Below are 23,326 nucleotides of genomic sequence, written 5' to 3'. Positions count from 1 at the left end.
CTTTCGAGGCGCGTATCCGTATCCCGTATCCCAATCAAATTTGTCTTCGGAGGAGTGCCGTTGTCCTGGCAATGGCACCTCCTAATTATGTGCGGAGCCCCCGTGTGTGCCTACCGTGCATATCAATGGCGATATCAAGATGCGATTTATGCGACTTTTCCTCGAGTGGCGTGTGGTGGGTGCTGGGTGGGGGGAGGGGTGTGGGGGGCGTGCGGCGTGTGTATGAAAAAGTCATTAAAATGTAATAAATTAGGCCACGTAAAGAAGCCACACATTGGATGCGAGATGGTGAATCAGAGATGAATCAGGGGTTCCTTTCATTTTCTTTCTTTTTCCATTGGGTTGCCATGCCCCTGCCCCTGCCGCTGCCCCTGCCCCGGCCCATGGCCGCCGCCCACCATCTCCCACCGCGGAGGCAGATGAAAAGTGTATTAAATTGATTTCACTTGATTTTCCCGCTTGTACTCTCGTCGTACTTTATTTATTTTCCGCTAGAAAGGAGCTATGGTGCCATTCGGCACGGGGAATGGGGATGGCCACCGCCTCTGATGGATGGTGGATGTGGGATGGGCTCTCTTCCTTGGGCCTCTGTGTATTCATTTCGCATTATTGCAGAATCCACACGAGCCACGCGCGTAATACATTTGCCTCTCCTCATCGCCGTTATACATACGAGTATGTACATATATGTATTTGTTGTGCCTTTGTGGGTAATGAATATCACGCGCTGCTTATTAAACCTTACGCATCGCTGGGAATCTAATAGAAGTGATGCAAAAGAAGAGCTAGAGCCGCACCGAAACAGAACGTGCCTGTTGGGTAATTTAAGCATAAAAATATCACAAAATGAATCCCAGGCCGAGCCAAAGTCAAAGCCAACAAGAGCCCGAGAGACGGCCAAGAGAATAGATGCTACACTCGTCGAATATCGTGTCCCATAATCGAAGGCAGATTGATAGGGTAATATCTGGTTATCCATCTGAATCTCCAAACAGAGACCCATAAAAAAGATGCCATTAACAGATCTTAAGACAAGAAAACGTTATGGATGGAACGAATGGAAAATATGAACTCTTATATTTTGTATTTGCTGGATTCTTGTGTAATATTCCTCTGAATATTGGAAGAAATCCACGCAAGTAACAGATCATTTTTATCTTAGAAAATACTCTGTAAAAATATGAAGATGTGGCGGCGGGGGAGAAGCTCTTCTGCTGAGGTGAGTTGAGGTGAAAAGGAGAGAAGGTGGCACATTACTGCGCGGCCATAACATAACCAAACAAAATGCTGTTCCATTTCCATTCTGTTCTACTTCCTTCCACGTTTTTTTATTTCCTTTTTTCTAGCTCTTTTGCCACAACACGAAATTTTACTTCCTGTGAAATGGTGGGAATCTGGAGAGGGGCGGAGAGGTGTGTGAATGGGCGAGTGGGTGGATGGGTGTGTGCCCATATGAGTGTACATATCCGTTTGTCAGTGGTTCTGTGTGTGTGTGCGTGTGTGTGAGTTGTTTTGGGGCAAATATTACAAAACACAAACGCCTGTTTCCGTTTTACTAATTCGTATGCTGTTTGCATTTGCATTTTGTAGGCAGCGACAGAGGGGAGGAGGGACAGAGACAGAGAAAGCAGGGCTCTCCCTTGAAACGGATGCCTAGAGGGGAGCAGGGTAGCAGGGTAGCAGGGCAGCAGGGGAGGATGGCTGGTGGGGCAGGTGGGGCACGGGAGCGTGCGTGCGTGCGACATATATGAAAAATATCCTTGAGCCAGAGAGAGAGAGAGGCAGCGGCAGAGGCGTAACAGGAGGCAATGTGAACGAAAAATCGAAAATATCGCGAAATTTACGGGGTACAGTGGTTGCCACACGACTGCGGGATGGGTGATGGAGGATGGGGGTGGGGGTGGCAGTGGCAGTGGCGAGAGATACAACTCCCTCCCATGTTGTCGTTCATTTTGCATAGCTCAAAAGCAAAGTGCCAAAATGGTTTTCGGGAGGAAGGAATCGAGAGATGGAGATGGAAACGGTGGGCCTGTTTGGGGTTGGGGTGGGGGTGGGGGGTTGTGTATCCAAAAGTGCAAAAGGAAATTCATGCATATGTGAGTGGGGTGGAGTGGGGTGGGAGGCAGGACTCCCCCTATGTGTGTCTGTGTGCCGCTGCCGGAAAGCGTTGAAATGTGCTACAAATTGAATTTTATTGAAACGTGTTTGAAATTTTTCGTCAGACATTTTCCCAACCGAAGCCCCATCCCATCCCATACCATCCCCCAAATGGAGCAACAACCCCTCCCTCTACCAAGGATGCGGGCAGGAGTACGGGTGGAGGTTGGGGCCGGGGGTGGCGGTGGGGCGGCAGAGCTCTGCTTGTTTTGGCCATTGTAGAATGCAAACAGGCAATCGCCAAGTGTCGCACACTCATTCCATGGCCATCGCCAATGGCGAACTATTCAAATTTGGGCGGCAAATGCTTATTCAGTGGGTGGGTGGCCGTAGCGAGTGGGGTATGGGGAGACTGCTGGTTGCGATGCCCGACAGTCGAACAAAAGCAGCTGCCAGCCCAGCCCCACTATTCGCCACAAAGGAGAGGAGAGAGGAGCCGGTCGGCAAAGAGAAACCTAATCTAAGGCCGAAGAGGGTTGTCAGAGCTTTGATGCCGCCAGGGTTGTCACCAGCTACGAAATAGCATATGCTCTTCCTCCGAATCGCCGCCACATATGCCACAAATGTTTTCCTTCAAGCATCCAATGAACGGAGGACTTTCAAATAGAGTTGTCAGGCCACAGAAGTCACAGAGTTGCCAGCTTCCCCTTCCCCAGCATCCCAGGAGGTATCCTCTAACCATTCTTACCATTAATTGAAATCAAAGTGGCGTCTTATCAATTATTAACCCGAAGAACATTCCCCCATTCCACCCAAGTGGCATTTCTCCTTTAAACATTCACCTGAGTCACCATTCAGGTGGAGCCTGGAGCCGCTGATTCATCCGACTGCACATCATTCACAGTCCCAGTCCCAGTCCCAATCCCATTCCCAGTCCACATTCCACATCCACAAATGCACCACGTTTTCGCTAATCTGAACGCGTTCTGGGTCACCAGAGAGTCCCAGTCGGAGTCGGAGTCGGAGTCGGAGTCTGATTCAGATTCAGATTCGGAGGCTGATGCTGATGTGAGGCAAGTCAGGTAGCCCTTAATGCTTTTTATGGCCTATGACCCCACGTTAGCCTCCGATTCGGGGCATTTCATTAGCCAAAGTGCCGACTGGCAACCTGGCGACCTGGCGGCCAGGCGACAACGACAATGACAAATGTCTGAGAGCAGGAGAACGACAGTAGCCCTATATCTCACGTCTGCTCCGAGCCCGCCTTCTGTTCGGCTTCTGTTGCTGCTATTCTGCCCAACATTTTTCTGTGTTTTCATTCAAATATCGAGAGTATCGACGAAGTTTGAAATTAGTTGATTTGTATTTATGGTAAATCATGGGATAAAAGCGCACAGGTAAGCAGTAGAGCCGGGCATCAGGGAGGTGGGACGTGGGGTGTGAATCGATTGAGACTCGTTTCGGCTCCTATTCCGACTTTGTGCCTTGTCAATCGGTGACTAATGTTCAGCAATTTGGCTAAGCGACAGAGAGACAACGGAGACAACAAACAGCCCGTCCCGACCCGGCCCAAAAGGAAAGGAAAGAAGAACGAACGGAGCGTCGCCAGGTAGGGATGAAAGCAAGAAGGTAAGAAGGAAAGATGGAGCCCAAAAACGAGAGCTAAAACGCAAGGACAAAATCGTTAAAATGTTAACAACAAGCTGGGGCTAAAATAAATCAATGCGCTTTTCGTTATTTATTCCCTTTCAAGTTCTCTCCAGCGTCTCCTCCTGCTCCTCCTCCTGCTTCTGCTCCTTCGAGGCATGGCGGGTGGGAGTTTCCTGGAACGCTGGCATTCAATTTGTTTATCAGCAAGAAATTGAGTGAGTGTCAAGTGAATGAATCAAGTGCCAAAGTGGCTGTAGTAATCGGAGTCGGAGTCCAGCCCACCAATCCAGCAATCTAGCAATCCAGCAATCCTGCAATCACCGCCCTGTGCTATGCCACATCCGAAAGTGGAGGCCAGAAGGTGACAATTCTCTCGTCTGATACTCGATTTCTTTTCTAGGAGATCCCAGATGTATTTAAGAGCATAGCCCACTCTCTCGCAAAACATTCACAAAAGTGCTGACACGAAGCCATCGACTCGGCCTTGAGTTTTTGGGATTTGAAAGGTCTATTGGGTTGTCTGGGTCATACACATACAATTCGTCGAGCAGCACAGTCCCACATTGAACACAACAGAGTTCAGATCAGGTTTTTGCGTGTTCCTATCCTTTCCATATATTTTTTTCAATCCTAAATTTTACTTCGGGTCGAGTTCGTGTTTTACAAATTTATTTTTCGAAACTTCGGTAAATTTGTCGAGTGAAATGCTGTCGTCCGGATCGGTTAAACTGTTGGCACTGGGCACGGCCGGGGCCCTATTCATTGGCTACTGCGTCTACTTCGACCGGAAGCGCACCTCGGCGCCGGACTACAAGAAGAGGGTCCACGAGCGGCGCGAGCGGGAGGCGAATGCCGCGAAGGAGCAGCTAGCTGGGCTGGGGATCAGCCGGGGCCGCCCAGGACTGGCCGGGGCGGCGCGCGGCAACGCGGACGACGACCAGCTGGAGATGGAGATGCAGATGCATTTCGTGAGCGAGGTGCAGAGGGGCGAGCGCCTCATCAAAGAGGGTCACGTGGACCAGGGCCTCACCCACCTGTCCAACGCCATCATGCTGTGCGCCCACCCGGGCTCCCTCCTGGAGATGCTCGAGGCCAATCTCCCGGAGCAGCTGTTCCGTCCGCTCATGATGCGGCTGGCCGAGATGAACCGGCGCGGCAGCAGCAGCGAGGCTTCCAGCGAGACGACCAGCGAGCAGCCCAGCGAGGACTCTGCCAGGGCCAGCAGCACCAGCGCCACCACCACCAGCGCCGCCACCAGTGGCGCCTCCCAGCTCGCAGCTGCCGTAGCGGCAGCGGCAGCGGCAGCGTCAGCGCCAGCGCCATCAGCAGCTACGGCGACCCAACAGCCACAGCCCTAGAGCCCCATTCCCGGAGTCCTCTGTGGCAGTGGTGCGGAGGACAAGGCGTGTGAAGCTCCACTCCTGCATGCACTTGCAGACTGCAGTTTCATGCACTTTACCCTCCCTCATCTGCCCTCTGGCCCGTACGGAACGGAGCCGTGCGGAGCTGAACCGAGACTCAACAAATCTTCGCATAGTTATATTCAAAATTATCAGAAAATATATAAAAATAAATAAATAAGTAGACTAGCAATCACCTGCCAACCTGCCAAGCGGTTTGGCCCCTTAAAGATGCCACTTTTTGGCTCCTTCGTTTGAATGGCAGTCAGTGACCCCGGGAAAAAGAGTCACCCTCTGATAGCAGACATGCAATAAATTTTCTTATTAATTTTTGTCGCCTCCGCTTTCCTCTCTTTTCCTCTGGCCCCCCCGTTGCTGTGGTTGCCTCTTAATGAAGCAGGAAGTGAACGAAAGGCAGGGCCGGGCAGAGGGCAGGGCAGGAGAAAATTTGTATGCGATAAATCACAAAAATATGTGAGACGCTTAAGAACAAAAGGAACATCCGAAATATGTCAAATGATTCATATTAAAGTGCGCGGTTATGTTCGCTCCACTCGGTAATAAATCAAACAAAGATACAGATACATTTATGCGAGTATGTACCCACATACACGACTCGTACGAGTATGCATCCACTTCCACTTCCACATATTCCGAGGAGGCAGTGCGTAAACGTTGCCCCTGCGTTTGTCATTGTCTCTGGGTCTCGGGCCATGGATTTCGTTGAGGATGTATGTATGTATGTCTGTAGATGGGGTTTTGGGGACTGAAACTGGAACGCGAACTGCGACTGCGACTGCTGCTGCGACTGCGACTGCGACTGCTGCTGCGGTTCTCGTGTTGCTGAGTCGCGTGCAACCGCGTTGATATATTGATTTGCTCGAGCTACTTAATCAAAATAACTCCCGGGAATGGGAATGTGAACGGGAATGGAATGGAATGGAATGGAATGGGAATACGTTGCGCGTTGACAATTCCACGAATTTTGATAGAGTTGCCGTTCGGCCACTCAGATTGCGGTGGAAATTTCGTGGGTAATCGAAATCGTCGTCGTAGAGACTGTGCCAGAATTAAACTATGAGGCTATGAATGAGCCGCACTGTAGTTACGGACCCATCCCATAATTGTGCTTCAGTTTTCGAACTTTCGTGGCGAGTTTTCCGCTCAATTTTGGAAGCGACTGGGAGGCCCAGAGCCTCCCAGAGCCTCCCAGAGCCTCCGAGAGCCCTGCCCTGCCGTAGCCTACGAGTACGGCTCAAATTGGCCAAAATGTTACCCAAAAGGCAACGACGGAGAGAGACAGACAGCCAGTGAGAACACAATTCGAAACTCGAGGCGAATTTTCGGAGTTTGCGGCTGCAGAGTTTTCCGGGGTGGGCGAAGGGAGGTGTTGGGGGCACCACGAAACGCGTTATGTAAGCGTATTTAACTTTATTATTTATGCCACAAATGCATACATATATGTGTGTGTGTGTGCGCTTATTAATTTATAATACACTGCGGCCCTGCTTCTGCATCTGCCACAGAGCGACAGAGCCTCCTGTGTGCCTCAAAACTTTCTATTCAATAAAATGCCGCTGCCTCTCCTGCTGTTGTTTTTGTTTTTCGGGTGTACGGTGGGGGGTGGGAAGGGGGTTTCCTTTCCACCGAATGCGCAAAACTTTGCCATTTGCTGAAGCCACTAATATTTTCCAATGTGCAACTCATTCCATATTCAAAATGGGGGGCATGAATGGATAACAGGAGGCACATGTCTGGGGCACACATTGAGATAGTTCTAATTACGTTTCGTTCCGGGAATGTCCGATGTTCGATAATCGACATTGTGGTGCCCCTTTTCCTCTATTTCGGTGGACAAAATTGGGTCAGACTCAGACTCCGCCATTCATCGATACCTAATGAGGCAGCCGCCACAAAGGCAAACACACTCGTGAGCCTGGGGACTGGCAGAGGGGTAAGCCGGGGATTGTGGCAGAGCCACACAATGGGCCCTTCCCAGGAACCATCTTAAGGGAACAAGTGGCCAAAGTGTTGCCCAAATGTTGTTATGGCGGCAGGAGGCGCCATGAAAGGGTGGGCGTGCAGCGACGAGACGCGCCAGAATCCACTTCGGCCAACAGGAACATAATGGCATAAAGCGTTGATAACAAATTTGCGGATTTCAACATGAATGAATTCTCCAGTGGGTAAGGACACACACACACACACACACACACACACACACAAGGGACAGAGAGAAAGAGAATGGACTTAGAAAAGACCGAGGAAAGAGACAGGGGCATAGAGTGCACTCACTGGAGGTCCTTATTGTGGTGTGTGCGCGTGTGTGATGGGCCCTGAGCCTCGTTCTTATGGGTAGGTGACATTTTGTTGCCTTAAGTGGCCGAGCGGCAAAATGACAAACATATGGCCCCCCATGCGACGTGACCCCCCTTCTCCACACCACCACCACCCACCCCCTATGACCCCATGTCTCTGCGGGCAATGTAACGCAGTGTCCGGCTTAGGATACGGATCCATGTCCCTGTCCGTGTCCGTGTCCGTGTCCATGTCCGTGCTCGAGTCCATGTCCATGTCCCTAGTCCAGTCACGGCCTGCTGCCAGCATGTCAACATTTGGTCCGGCGCCTTGAGACGCCCAGCGTTGGACGCCCGGCCATCAGGGGACATCAGCCTGATTTTCCGACTTGGGCTCTCTGTGATTTTTCGGTCGTGGAGATGAGAGAAACGCTGACACAGCTCTGACGAAGGCTGGTGGAGCAGGGAGCAGGGAGCGGGGGGAAGCAGGAAGTAGGAGAATAAGGCATGGGCCATGGGCCATGAGGCATGAGGCATGAGGCATGAAGCAGAGACAGAGACAGAGGCAGAGGCAGAAAGTCAGCCTTGAATGATGGAAAGTAGACAAAAGAAATCAGTGAGGACAACAACAGCAGCAACAATACGTGCAGAATGCAGCAGCAGGATGCTGCCCCCAAGGATACGGGACTCACACACACAGACACACATACAGACACAAGGCTCTGTCCTGGTCTTCGTCTACGTCCTCGTCCTCGTCCTTGTTGACGTTTCATTTATCGTAATCAAGTGCGCAATCAATGCGAAGAGAATTGAACTTAACGGTTGCCTTTTCTCCCTCTCTCTCCATCTCTCCATCTCTCTCTGCCCCTCTCTTTGTCGATATCCCTATCCCTATCTCTATCTTGTGTTTTGTATCTCAAATCCTAATTTACTTTGATTCCTTTCGAGGTAGGGATCACAGGCGCATAAAGAGCCTGCAGGCTGGAGGCCAGCGGCCTGAGGCCTGCGACTGACTGGCGAATGAATGACAGACAGCGACTGCTGGCTTTGATCAATACGTGAACTTTTGACCCCTTCAAAAGCGGCAGAGACAGAGAGAGACAGAGTGCTCTCTTAGAACTGTTTATATTTTACGAAATGAAGAAACCAAAGAAGGTTTTAAGACCTGGATCCTATAGAAGAGTTATCTCTGTCGCGCGTCATACGGCAGCGCCTCTCGGTCGCGGTAGTAAGCGTTTTCCCAATAATCTAGCGAATAAAACCCACAAGGAAAATAATTATCCTGCCATGAAACCACAACCATAAGCGTCCCATCTTCTCAAGCAGAATCTTCAGAGCCCACTCGAAAACTCAATCCAACTAAAATCCCAGGGAATCGAAACGAGCAAACCTGCATTCGATGCCCAAAGAATCGAATGATTCGCGTTTTGAACTTTGGCTAAAACCGAACTAAAAAAGAAAAACACAAACTAAACGGGGAGAAAATGAAAATGGAAAATGGAAAATGAAAAATGAAAAATGAAAAATGGAGGAAGATCCTTGCCACCAATTCCGCTGCCAGAGACAGCTCCTCCGAGTTGTCCCCTCAACCGAGGAGGGACTGATAATGACAAAGGCAGCAGCAGCACAGTGGAGTGGAGTGGTGTGGCAGAGTGGTGTGGCAGAGTGCACCACACAGCCAAGTACAGTCAGCACATTTTAACGTTGACTGACTGACAAAACAAGAAAAAAGGCATCAGCGAACAGAAAAGGCACCGAAAAAAATGGAGGGAACAGAACAGTTGTTTTTTTTGTTTCGCTAGCCAAAATCGTGCCCAAAACTTTGTGGCCGACCGCTTGACTGTTGGAACTTTTTGGGTTCCACAGCCCCACATCAGGCTCGGGCGGCTTTGGGCCCAGACTGAGGCTCGGGCTTGGGCCCTATCATGGCCGGCGAATCCGTTTTAGTTCCCTTTTCTATCTATCTCTCTGTGTGCGAGTGTATGCTCCCCGGTAGCTGGTAGCTGCTGCTGGTACGTACTCGTACAATGGCTAAAAGCGACGACGTCGCGCGATATTGTCAGCAGAAGAAGAGCCAAGAGACATGCGGCAGGCGGCGGGCAGCGGGCGGCGGGCGGCAGGGAAAAATGCAATTTCTGTAGAGCAAACCAAAAATTTCCACGACGACAACGAAAATTGGATGAGCACTCGCCTCCGCCACCGTCACCGTCACCGCCACCACCACCACCCCCTGCCCAGGATTCGGATTGGAATTGGGAAATGGGTAAATGGGGAAGGGGGAGTGGGTGTGGGTGTGGGTCCAGTCCATGGAAACTGGCAGACCGACGAAGCATACAAAATAACCACAAACCCAAGCTGCATATTATCTATGAATGTGGTTTTTGTCGTACTTCTGGTGTGCGGTGGTGGGTGGTGTACGGTGGGTGGTGATGCTCCCCGTTTCTCTCAATTCATTCTTTTCCACCATTTGTTTTTTTCCTTCCTTTTTTAAAGTCCCGAAAAAGCGGTAGAGAGAGAGGCAGGGCGGAGGGATAGGGCGGAAATTGTTGAACAAAACTTAAAGCTCAACGAAATTGTTTTCGGGCGACAGTTTTTGTATGCGCCACGCAGGCCTGGGCTCCACTGTAGTGGGGCTCCTCCCTGGGTCATTGGTCCTTCGTCCGAGGCTTGTTAGGCAGCGGAGGAGAAGGCCGGGGGAGGCAGCAGCATCATCAGCAGCTGGTGCATGTGCAAGTTACAAGCTGCATGTGTGTCCCCCCCTCCCCTAGCAGAGGCAGCCAAGAGCCACGCCTCCCTCCATCCAAGAATCAAGCCATTGATTGGGCCAGCGCGAAGCAGGTGGTGCGCTGCACTCGAAAGAAGATTGTGTCCGGCAGTGCCAGATCAGTGCGGCATTGCCACAGACGTTTGAAATGGTGAGCTCTTCGGACTAAAAGCCAAATGTTTCCGTGAAGCCACACACAACAAGGAGCCAAGGAGCCAAGGAGGCAGCAAGGGAATCCCTACAAGAAGACTCTCTGGTGCCGAGTGGCCACATGGTCGTTCGTTACGGGCATAGGGTGCAATCAGAAGTTGCCCTGACCGGTTCTTCCATAGGCTGGCACTCTCCACTCCCCAGTTGCGGCTGAGTTTCGGGCTTGGGGATGGGAATCGGTGGATGGGTGGACGGGCACCAGCATTGCAGAGATTTGTTGGCTTGGAAATTGCCCAACAAATTTCTGTTGGCGGGCCACAAGCAACACGACACACGATGGGGCATCCTGGTGGCAGGAACGGAGGGGGGGGGGGGGGGGGGGGGGGGGTAGGCGGCACGGCGTATCTATGCATATATCTCCAGCCACCAGGCACCAGGCACCAGCTTCTTCTCTGGCAACCCTTTCTATCCGCGCTACTGCCTTTTGTGCGCGTGTGTGTGTGTCCATGTCCATGTGTGTGTGTGTGTGTGTGTGTGGGCCCTGCAGATTACTTACTTTTCGAGCGTTAGTCGTTAGTGCCGTTATTTCATAGTTGCCGTCACGCCCCAAGCCGCAGTGCCCCTGCACCCTGCACCCTACACCCTGCACCCTGCAGCATGCCCCCCGCCAAATGCCCCCGAAGATACTTAGGCGAGCGCCGTGCCTAGCCGTGCCGTACCGCGCCACGCCGCACAAAAGCGCAAAGAGCGCAAAAGCCGTTCATTGATAATGTAAACTCAGCACAAAAATATCTCCTAGGTAGAGAGAGAGCGAGCGAGCGAGTGGCAGGAGGCAGGACATGGGGATGGGGATGCTGCTGAGACACACACACACACACACACACATATTTATGATGCCAGTGTGTGGAGGAAAGTTTTGCCAGGCACCGACCGAGTGCCCAACCGAGTACCCGAGTATCAAGTCATGCCTAAAAAATTATGTGGTTATATTTAAAGTTTCGAGGCCGAAACCCTGGTCTGGCCTGGCCCTGGCTTTAGCCATAGTTTTGGGCAGTGGACTGCGTAATACTTTTTCAGTTAACTAACGAAAACTTTCGCAACTCCGACTCCCGACTACTATCTATGTAAATATATGTATATGCATGTATGTATCTATGATGATGTGGTTTGGTTTGGTACTCAGCCTGAGCTTCGGTTCGGATGATGGCCATTGGTCATGGCAAAAGTTGCACTTCACGGATACATACCTGAAAGAAAAGAGAGCAAACGTAAAGTAGAATTCATCAAGTACCAAGGCCTTAAAGACATCAGACATCAGGTTATATTCCACCATTGGTGACCCCGAAATGCATGCGGGAAATCCGAATTTGGTGACCCATTGATTTGTGATGACTCCAACAGATGCGAAATCCCAATCTAAACGACCAGACGACTGCTCAACGAATTACGGCTAGATTATAGCCTTGAATCTCAGATTTCGTACACTTTTCAGCAATCATTTGCATTCAAATCGAGTTCTGGGAATGCACTTTGCACATCTTAATCTAAACCGACAATTATTTGCCCCTCTGAAACGGAGGGATAGCTGAAAAATCCTTGTCATAGAGTTGTGGGGCCAGCGCCAAGCCCTCCTCCATTTGAATATATAATTCCCTGGTCACAATTATTGACGCCATTAGGGCACCCCTCGGATGTTTACCCCTCGAATTCCCCCAACGGGGGCCAAACATTCGACTCATTTAGCACATTGTTCAAATACAGAGTGACATAACCCCAGAAACAGAAGCAGAAACCGGGGAACCGAGGAAGAGATTAACAGAGGCAGAAGGCCCACAGAGGGAGCCAAACCCCACACAGAAATACAAAAAAACAAAAAGAAAAAACAGGAGCTGGAAAGGAAAGGAAGGAAACATAACAAGAGGAGGAGTTCCTTTTTGCTTCTTTGGAGTAATTTTGCATAAATTAACCATCGACACAGACACACACACACAACGGTATTGCTAATTACGGCCATAACGTCCGAGGCTAGGCGATGGGATGGATGGCAATTGGAATGGGATCGAAACTTGCAACATTTGGGGGTACAACACACACACACAAACAGTCAAACACACAGCAACAGCACAGAAAAAAGAGAGAAAACAAATTAGCATAATAACCTCTAATCATACAAACGAAAAAATTAAATAACAACAAGAGCGGCAACGGACGGAGGCATTGACTGGGGCAGTGGCAGTGGCAGTGGCAGTGGCTGGGGGCAGGGACAGAAATATGCTAAGTAGGCACACGCCCGACCACCACATCAGAGACCGAAATTATTTGTTCGGCTTTTTTTTGGTTTTTGGTTTTTGGAGAAGCGAAGAACACTGCGAGTACAAGCCATTAACGCACATTAGCAGAACTTATAAATTTATTGCCTGCTGCCACAGCCCACAGCCCACAGTGCCCGTCGTCCCGATATAGATGGATGTTGTTGTTTGAGGTTTCACCCCCTGCCCCCTGCTCCGCCCCATCCCTTCTGCCCTTCGTGGCACTCGAGGGGTTGTAGGGTTGCTCCTTTGTTGCTGTGAAAGTGAGCGTGAATCGAAGTGGATTAGGGCCTCCTTTGGCCACCACAGTGGTCCGAGGGCAATAGATTTGCTTATCAGTCTGATTTTGATTTGATTTGAGCTGGCAAGCGAAGAGAGACCAGAAAGATAGCAAAGAAACAAGAGAGAGACACCTATTTGGGACTTCCTCCCTTAATTTTCGGATCGAATTTCCACTCATTTTCACACTTTTCGAGAGAAATTGCCCTTGTCCCACTGTGTGTCTGTCTGACATTTAAAGATTGTACAGGGATTTTTTGCTAATTTGTTTTCCAGCGCCCCCTTCCGACCGGCGCACAATGTGCACAATCGTTCCGCCCTGTCGCACCCTCCCTCCCAGCAACACCCCTAGAACTAGCCCTTACCCTTGGCCTCTCTCGTGCCCTCCCCGGGTTGCACAAGCAGCTGCATTCAGCAGCAGCACCAGGCACCAGCACCAGAACCAGCAGCAGATCCGAAGATGGACGATGGACGATGGACGATGGACGATGGACGAATAGCAAAGATGCAGCAAAGTGTGTGGTGGCACACACGTGCGAAATCTCTCAAGCCATTACTGCCACACGGGGGAATATGCAATACAGGATGAATATTTTAGCAGGCGTCAGAGAGGGGGAGGCAGGCAGGGCGAAGGAGATGTGAAATCAACGCTATCCCATAAGCAGAAAATAGTACTTCTATTACATCCCCCACCCCCTCTCCCTGGTGTGCCGCCAGGTGTCTATATGAGTGTGTGTGTGTGCTGCTAACCATTTGGCTCATTGTTTGTCTTGCCTCCCTCCTGAATGCCCCTCGTGCACTCTGCCGCATAGCGGTACAAACATTTAGCTCGTGTTTAACCCTCAGCAGAGCCCTTGCAACGCTCGGCAGAAGGGTTAAGCAAAGTCAAAGCCAGAGCCAAAAAAGGTAATTCAACAGCAGGCGGCAATGGCCATGCCATCGGCATCGGCAGCGGCATCCCTAGGGACGACGGACTCCATTCCCCTACCAAGAGGCACGAGGCGAATGGTTTTTCGGGGTTCGTAGTCGACTCCAAGGGATCGACGGACGGGCACCTGTTATGCCCAGCAGGCGTCCGTCCACACATACTACATAGGGCTGTCGTGTCTGTCTGTCAATATTTGATCTGTAGAACAGACAACTCTCCTCAATGGGTCATCGCTCTCTACAGCTCTCGACAGTATTCCTACGGTTATAGGCATAGTCCATGGATCTATCACTGACTCGTTCTCTCTCTTTGCAGACCCTTTACGCTATTCTCCTCTTCCGAATTCTGCAATCATTAAGGTTTAGGAACACTGTCTTCTCGGATCTCTTACATGTTTTTCCCTTATGTTTCGTTTGGATGGTTTAAGACCTTCGGAAGTCCCCATTTCAGGGCTCCCCCATACGTAGGAGTACTCCCCTCAGCTGTTCCCCTTCTCTCCTCGCCATATCTCGTGCGTCAGCCTGTGCTCGTGCCTGTTCCTGTCGCCTTCTGTTCCATTTAGTATTCCCTGCAATTCCGTTATTTATGCCTCGACCGTTGTTGCCACACATCCCGATATATTCCTCTATATTATTATTACGAGTATTATTCGTATTCGTTTTCGTATTCCTATACGTATGAGGGGTCGTATCCTGCCGCTGCCGCTGCTGCTGCTGCTGCTGTTGCTGCCCCATTCGGCCGTTTGTATTCATTTTGAATTTTCATTGCCTTTGTTTTACAACAATTGCATGCCACATAGCTCCTGGTGCTGCTTTTGTTCCTGCTGTTGCTGCTGCTGCTGCTACTGCTACTGCTACTGCCACTGCTGCTGTTGCCCTTCATGGATACCCTAACACATGAAGGGAGCTTGAATATTCATCAGGAACTGGTAACATTTGCTATCGTCCAGACTCCAGATCTTCCTCTGGCTATCTATTCAAAAACAAGCACCTAAAAAACATAGATCAAGGGTCATCTATCACGTGTTGAGTGCTGGTGAACTCCTAGGATACATTCCATACTATCGCCCTCAGAACCTATCGATATCGCACCAGTAAACAGTCACTTCAAATTGGAATAACTTTTGGTAAGCCTGAAGTATTCATCTTTGGCTTGCGTCTTCTAATCGATATGCCAGCTATCGATAGAGGCCATCAGCAATGCATCAAGAAAATGTATCGTACCATTTTAAGGCTCCATTTCTGTAGATCTCTTCACTAGCACTATCGTAAGAAATCCAACACTGCTCACTGATCACTGATCACTGATCCCTGATCGAGTTGTTCTCTTTGCTGAACTACGCTTTTGTTAGGGTATCCGTTGGCTTCCCTTCGTTGTGCTCTTCGCTTTCCTCGCCTATTGTTTTTTTATGCTGGCTTGTGTGCTTCTGCTAAACTCAGCATTTAAGTTTAGTTGGCCCAAAGGGTTGCAGACGGGAGACGACAGACAGTCGTCGGTCGGTTCTTACTTCAGGATCGAGACGCCGCTCCACGCCGCTCCCTGCCACGCCGTGTGTGTGCTGTGTTGTGTGTGTGTTTTGGGGTAAAACGCTTTGCATTTTATTTTATTTCTCGTTCTCGTTGCTTGCCACAATAAAAAGGGTGAATTTTTATATATTTTGCCATAAGTTTTTATGGCTTCCGTGTGTGTGTGGCGGCTGTCGGCTGTCGGCTGTCCGTTAACCCTCTCCCCCACTCCATCGCTCCCTCTTTCTCTTTGCGAGTGGCCATCTCTGCGTCCCCTCTCTGTGCACCACTGTTTTTCTCCGACTTTTTGTCAAAAGTTAGTCCAGCCAGCCAAGTGCCAGGACACGGACACAAGCAACAGAAGCCAGGAGCCAGGAGCCAGGAGCCCAGACCGTGCCGGGCAGTGCCGTGCAGCGGCGTGCCGTGCCGTGCCCTGCCGTGGGGCAGTGGCTTGCGGTGTGTCCTAACATGACGCGCCTTTACACTTAACTGTTTTCAAAAGTTTTCTCTCCATCTCTCCTTTCTCTCTATCTCCCTCCCCATGAACATATACATATACATATATCTCCGTTTGCATGGTATTGTTGCTGTCCTTTTTTGCACTTTTAATTCAGTTTATTTTTGGCCAAAATGCATGGGTGTGTATCTGTGTGTTTATTTAGATTTTAATCTACTTTGCCGCTGCAGCTGAAACATTTTTTGACAGCGCACCCGAACGAAAGAAAACAAAATAATACCATCAAAAACAAGTAACATTTGTTGTTTTTTCTCAAGTTAAAAATTGTTTTGCGGAGCCTCCTAATTGGATAACAAATTCCGACTGAAATTTGATGGATTCTCACACTCACATTTACACATTTCCCACCAACATACAGGCGCGGCGGCGGAAGGTCAAAGTTGAAAGATGAAGTCAGTGCTGATTAAAATTTAAAACAAAGTTTGATAGCGAATGTCTGCAGTATCGACCTTTAAAGAAAAATAAATAAAGTTCTTAGCAACGAAAAGGATTTTAACGTTTATCGCACATTTTTGTGATTTCGATCTCGATTGAGTGCTCCGGTTTTAGGATACTATCTCAAGCCCCAAATTATTTTGCGTTTAGTTTTGACAATCGATAAGCATTATGGAAACGAAAATAATTAAAGGATAGACGATATACTATATATACTATATAATCCATGCATAGGTGTGCATAGGACATCGATTTTAAGTCGCGAATTCGCAGGAAGTTGAGGAAGAGGAAGTTGAGGTTGAGGGTGGCACACTGGAAAGATTTGTAAGGGATATGGGGGGCCTATTCTTCTTCATAGCCTTAAACTCCTTCACCGCCAAAATTTGGCGGAGCAAATGGTGTCAAATTGTGTTGGGGAGATGCTCCCTGGCATAAGAGAAGTTGAATTTCTCCACCTTTAATCCCACGGCTTTTATTTTGCTTTGAATAAAAGCAATTACATCATTAGATGTGAGGTCAGGGGCCAGCCGTGAAACAAAAACTTGTCGTTTTGGTGGGTTTAGTCACCACAGGCCTAGTACCTGTGGTGGCAATATCCGGAGGTCCGGAACGTCTATTTACTGGTGGGATCGGGATAGACGGGACAACTAGCGAGCTTGCGGACACCACGGACACGGACGTACTTGGCTGCACATTCTCCGAGGCGATGAATTCGGCTACCGAATCTACTGTCGTTGCCCTTGGAGTGGCAAACGAGATCAACTGCTGCACACTTGGAGTGGTCGGAGTCAGTTTTTCGGCGGCGCACGGCAGGGGACATTCGGCTGATCGTGGGTGATCTGCTTCTTACAGGTTTTTTTGGCGCAGACCACAGCGTATTCCATTTTTATTATTTATTTACGAACAAAATAAAATATCCAAAACAAATTGGTATCAGACCAATGTGCCAGACAACGCCAAAAAGAGAGCTGAGTGGAGAGTGGTCATAGCGGGAGCTGCTAAGCAGAGAGAGCTATTGCTCAGAGAAAGAACAGTTATTGAAGTTGAGGTGATAGCGAGAGGTGATAAAACAACAAAAGCTACAAGACGAGAGACGAGAGACGAGAGCTGTAATGCAATGAAATGGACTCACGGCAACAACACAAACACGACAAGACATCGGCGATCCGCGACCACCGCTTCGACGGTGCTGAGGCTCGAGAGTCCAGAATTGCCGAACAGACGAAACCGATGGGCGCGTGGTCGCGGTAGAGACGAAGTACAGGCGAAAAGGGAATTGAAACCCCGCGCGCTGCCTCGTGCCTTTTGGGTTCTAATGTTAGGACCCGCCATCGAACAGCTTTTTGGTCGCTCATGCAACATCTTGGTATTGTATAGTCTTTGATAATAATTAAACACAAATCAAAAGGCATGCACTCGCGGAATAGAACAGATTTCCAGATAGTAGCTTGGATTAGGAAGGTATTTAATGTTTGTTTATGAAAACACTTGTTGTTTATGTAAAACAAAAGGAAAATATGCGGGGCGGAAAACAAAAACGCGTCTGATCTACAAAAGAATCTTCAAAATTGCTACAAATTTGTTTTTTCAATTCGCGATAACCGGAGCATGGCATTGATGACCCAAGTGTAGGGCACGAGGGAGGGCAACGTGAGAGGGCAACGATAACGCACCATCCGAATGGGGAAAAGCAGAAGCTGCTGTCTCTCCGGGAGAGGCTAGATGTATTTAAGTGTGTCTTCCAGCAGTCTCGATTAATTCAATGTGTTTAGGTTACATTAGGCAGAGGAGCCCATCACACTTGGGCCGGTCTCGGCCCCTTCTGGTGCCGCTGGCGATCTTCCCTTTCCTGCACTGTGGGACTGTTATCCCATCCGGCTGCTCTTGCAGAGTTTCCGATATTTCGGTTGGGAAGGGCGTGCCCAACTATTGTAGCCTTCTGTTGCTAAAAGCTGGACAGGAGCCGAACACCATCTATTCCTCATTATATCCTCATTATGGGGAACAGATTCTATCTGCTTCGCTCTGAGGTGAGGTAGTTCTTCTAATTACCGATCAATCATAATTGTATTGTACTTCCTGATGGATATTTTCATAAGCTTACCCCCCACACCATGCACCCTGGACCCTGCCACCAGCACCCTGCAAGCCCAGAAATTGAGAATATTTCGATTTTGAGGGCAAATTAACTAATTATGAATCTCTCCTTTCTCTCCCTCTCTCTCTTTCTGTGCAGCAATTACGGGAGTCATTCAGAATGTTGAGAACTGCTCGCATTTGATTGCGCACATTAATTCAATGGGAAGTCGGAGGCCAGCAATGACTGCCACTGCCACTGCCACAGCCCACACACAAAGCGCCATCAGAGAGAGAGGATGAAAGAGGATGCATTTGTGGGTGGGGGAGGGGAGTACCGCTCCAGCGTAAGGGTTTGGGAGTATGGGGGTCAAGAAACGTGCCTAGCAAATTAATGGATTGGTCAGTGTTAAATTTCAATGCCAATTGCAGTTTAAAGAGCGGCAGAGAAGCAGAGAGAAAGAGAGAGAGGCGCAGAGAGGAAGCAGCTTCCATCCGAGTGGAGTGGAGTCGCCAGCATTTTCCTTCCCGATTTTTATGGCTTTTTAAATGCAAAATGCACACACACATGCAGATACAGATGCAGATACAGAGGCACGACTGCGGCTCTTTTGTTGCCTGCCTGCCACTCGATAGATGCGGGCAGCAGTCGCCTCTCGCCTCTCGTTTGTCGTCTGTGATTCTTCAAAATTTTCCAACATTTTGTATACCCTTGCAGAGGGTATCTCATCTGGAATAACTCATCATCCGAGCCGATAGATCATACATACTTAGATCTGATCTGCTGCCTATTGAGTCTCCCTCCCAAGAGACTCAATCTCTCCACGTCCGTGGCGTAACACCCACACGGCCTTCCTTTTGTCTGTACTCGTATATTAATAATAATTTCCTTTCTTCTCTCTGCCGTAATTAAACGAGAAGAAGGGCCAAAGGAATTAAATGTTCGCTCAATTAGCAGTGCCGAACTTTTTCACATCCTTATTAAGAGCTCTCCTGCAGCGTCGTGGTCCGGTCCAGTCCGTCTCCGTCTCCGTCTTGAGATTCTTTTGTTGGCGGATTTTCCGGCATGGCAAATAAATTAATAATAAAAAGCAGTGCCCCTCCTCTTCCGCGCTCAGGCCTCATGGGGGGGATGCATGGATGGACGGATGGACAGATTGTTTGATTGGTGCCGTCGTCTCTCCCGAGCACAAGTTCTTTGTGCCTCTTCCACTCATCTCCTCTCCCCATTCACTCTTTCTCTTGGTGGATTGACACCACCCAATGCGTTTTATTGACTTCGGTTTCGGCGGGTCTATACGAGTGTGCTGCAACACGACCAACATGAAACGGCCCGCATCTGACACATTATAACCATAAAACGATTCCGGAATCAAACAAATTTTATACTCGTCTGTTCTTTCGCTTCGTTTTTTATGCAAATTCAAATGAATTCGAATCTTCTACAACAAATACATGTGTATGTGTTTGTATGTTCGCTTTTTTTTGGGTTCTAATCATCATAATTTTCATCATAATCGTCATCAGAGCATCGTAGAATCGGGGGATGTGTTGGGTAATAAAAGTCCCGTCTTTTTGGGGAAAAAAGTATCAGATTTCATTCGAATAGGTTTGGTTTCTGTTGAAATACAAGAGAAACGGATGAGAGGACTTCAAGAGTGTTTTTTTATGGCGAGAGAAGGAATCCAAAGAACAAAATTTGAGGGGCAACGCCATGCACTTTGGTGGCCCTCTAATTGCAGGTAATTGTAGGGCAGCCTTCGACCTGTGCCTCCGTCTGTGTTTGATGTGTTTGATGGATATTCTCATAAATCAAATTTCACGTCAATTTAATTGCAGTCAACAGATAAACGGTGTCCAGGAGCCGCGACCCCTTGCACCCAAAAGTGTCGAAGGTTGCTCAAATGAAATGCCACCAGAAACACCAGAAGGAGGAGGATGGATGGATGGATCCATAAATCCATCCACCCATCGCCATCCCCCACCCCAACGAACAGCATTCCACTCAACACTCAACACCCAGTGGCCTCAGCCATTGAAAGGCGCTACAAATTCCCATCAAAGATTCCCATCTATGAAGTTATGGGGAAGGATACAGAGACCCCCCTCTCGCATGGCACTCGGATCTAAACCCACGGCGAACATTAATTCAATTAAACTCTTTCAATTTCAAATGCAATTCCAATAATCATGCCACACGCACACACACATGCATGCATACAAACATACAGTACACTGAGAGAAATACACAAATATTCATTCCAGATTGTGGGCTATCGCAATATGTGGAAGTGTCTCGCGTTATGCAGCAGCGATCCTCCGTCGAATTGCGCTTCTGCCGTTTATCCGAAAACATATGCATCCTTCTTCTTCCTTATTTCTTTCTTTCAGTGCATTATAGTGCTTACGATATAGTTTTTTGTTCCCATCGAAGCAGCAGCAAAACATTGTTCGACTTCCTTTTGTGCGCTGGGGTCGTCTCTCTTTCCCATCTCTTTCTCCCTTTCATCGATGCCACACACACACACATGCATCTGTGCCCATGTGTGAGTGTGTGTGCGTGTATCTGTGTGCTCTAGATGCTTCCTCTTGGAACTTTCTGTAGCTGTTTCTACCCCGTTCCCGCCATCGCCGTCGCCATCGCACAACAGCAAAGTGCAAAAATACGTTTTTAATTGATTTTTAATTAAATGTTAAATTGTCAGATGCAGACGCGCGTTCGCCCCTCCCCTCCCCTCCCCTCCCCCTGCCATTGAGTATAGGGGGGCGGCTAGGGTGGGCGGGGTTTGCCTGAGTGTCCGAACCGAAAGTCAAATCAATATTTGTTTCGATGGTGAGTGGCAAAAGATGGACAAATATATCTTCAATATCTTCAAGCTTCTGCCAGACTTTGGCTAAAAGATACAATATCTAGTCTAGATTAACGAGACGAAATTTTAAAGAACATTCGAACATTCTTAGGAGCTCTAAACGGGAACCCCTTAAAGATGCATAGACGAAAAAAATCCATTAAATCTGAAGGAATTTAAAGGATGTACGCACTCGTAGAGAAAGTGACGATGAAAGAGAAACAGGGAGAGAGAGAGAGAGAGAGAGAGCCGTGTGTCGCTTTAATCATATTAACCTAAGAGGTCTAAAAACTTTTGCTCCTTCGATTCTCCAGCGAAGAAAAAGTTCGCTTACAGGTAACAGGCTCCTCGATTGTTTGTTGAAAGCTGTTGTCGGCACAAAGTTCTCTCCCGGCCTTCATTATGGCCATTAACCAGATGATGATGATGATGATGAGCATGTGGCGCGGGGTATGAGGGGCATGATGATGTTGCACTGTGGTCCGGCGGCATGTGAGCCTATCACGTACATTCGCCATCAATAACGCGACGATTTAACTTGTCTCGTTCGCCCGTGGCACGTACCACACTCCTCGCGGGCAGTAGGGGATGCCTATGCCGACGCCGTTGCCTGCCCCATTCTGAGCGGGGTGGCACGTACGCATCCTCTTCCATATACACGTGGCTTAGTCTCAAGCGCCGCCCCGGAGCACAGGTTTCGCCTGATGTTTATTCCTATTTTGTTTATCGGCATAAATATTGGCAACTTTTCCCCCCACATTTTGACCTGGCACGTAACCCACCCAGGCCATAAGAGCGAGGGAGGGGAGGGAGCCCGGTTTCTGGTCCACAAATCCACTTAGTCGCTAATTGGCGGCAAATCAGCTGAAGCTAAAGCTGGACTCGAGTCTCGGGGCCACAGAATCGCATCACGTGCATCATCATCATCATCATCGTCTTGCTATTCTCAGTCGCAGTCGCAGTCTCAGTCTCAGTTTCCCTCTCTCTCTCGCTCTTTGTATCTGCGTCTTTTATATGTACTTCATTTGGTTCCCTCGTTTCTTCCTCCCATTTGAGAGCAAGCCCCAGTGCAAACGGATGAATTTTTTGGCCAACAAACATTGACGTTGGCTTTAAACCGATAACATAAACCCAGAACCCGAACCCAAACCCAAACCAGAGCCCAAACCAGAACCAGAATCAGAATCAAAGTAGTGGCCAGGAGGGAGGGGGGAAGGATGGCAAGGACGGTACGTGGTCGCGGCTCTCGGGCGCCTGGCTTTGTGGCCAGTCCGTCTCGCTGTCCATTCCTGTGTCCGAGCCGAACCGAAGCAGAGATAGTCGTAAAAATACCCAAGAGATGTCGATGTCGAAGGCATGTTGCAAAATTTCAAGCTCAAGTCGTCGCAATGGCAGCCAAAGTCTGTTTGTTGCATACACCACACACACACACGCCGCACGCCGCACACTCGCACTCGCACTCGGGGGCACACAATCAAAATCCAGCTCCAGCTGAAATAAAAGATACATGCCCCGCAACAGCAGCAGGCAGCAGCAGGCAGAGGCAGCAGGCAGAGGCAGAGGCAGTCGCACGTCAGTGGCATAAAAGTTGCCTGTGCGAGTATGTTTGGCTTTCAAATGGTCAAAATGTGGACATTTGCTTTAAAAAAAAAAACAAACCAAAAAAGAATGGGGAGACACTCGTCGTACCCCCCAGTAAAGTCTCTTCCACCTCGCTCTCGCACTCAGGGAGAGACGACGGGGGCGAGGAGTCTTGTTTTCGCATTTTTATGTGCGGTCGAGTGCTCTACAATCCGGTGGATGGCACACGAAGAGTGGACGAAACAAAACATCTTTATAGCATCCGAGGATGCTCTTCAGGGATACTTTATAGATCTGAGAAATGAGTAGCTTCCAGACAGACTTCCATCTACTTTTGGGAACGATCTTATACGGGTATTATGTCTTACAGGGGGGCCATCCATTCATTCTCTATATTTTTCCCTCAGATATATGACTCTTCGGACCTTTGTCCCTGAATTGCAGGGCCCCGTTAGGGTCGACCTTGTCCATCAGCCCAATCCGCAATCC

The 23,326-nt window shown here is 49.1% G+C and overlaps 2 protein-coding genes across 2 annotated transcripts in view; one reads left to right on the top strand and one right to left on the bottom strand.

Moving 5' to 3' along the window:
• The window catches only part of LOC6596980 (teneurin-a), a 143,093-nt gene that overhangs the window by 74,945 nt on the left and 44,822 nt on the right, over positions 1–23,326 (bottom strand). The window lies entirely within an intron of this gene.
• Positions 4,298–5,340, top strand: LOC6596981 (mitochondrial import receptor subunit TOM20 homolog). Its single transcript, XM_026989467.1, has one exon. It carries the CDS (start codon positions 4,452–4,454, stop codon positions 5,103–5,105), a length of 654 nt encoding a protein of 217 aa, XP_026845268.1. The 5' UTR covers positions 4,298–4,451; the 3' UTR covers positions 5,106–5,340.

This window comes from Drosophila persimilis, unplaced genomic scaffold, assembly GCF_003286085.1.
Source record: "Drosophila persimilis strain 14011-0111.01,24,50 unplaced genomic scaffold, DperRS2 tig00000431-arrow-pilon, whole genome shotgun sequence".
Classification (NCBI taxonomy): Eukaryota; Metazoa; Arthropoda; class Insecta; order Diptera; family Drosophilidae; genus Drosophila; species Drosophila persimilis.
The sequence above is the reverse complement of the archived record's forward strand: the minus strand, read 5'-3'. Positions and strand labels throughout refer to the sequence as shown.

Excerpts from the sequence above, each read along its gene's own strand:
- LOC6596981 (XM_026989467.1), top strand. The coding sequence starts at position 4,452 with ATGCTGTCGTCCGGATCGGTTAAACTGTTGGCACTGGGCACGGCCGGG.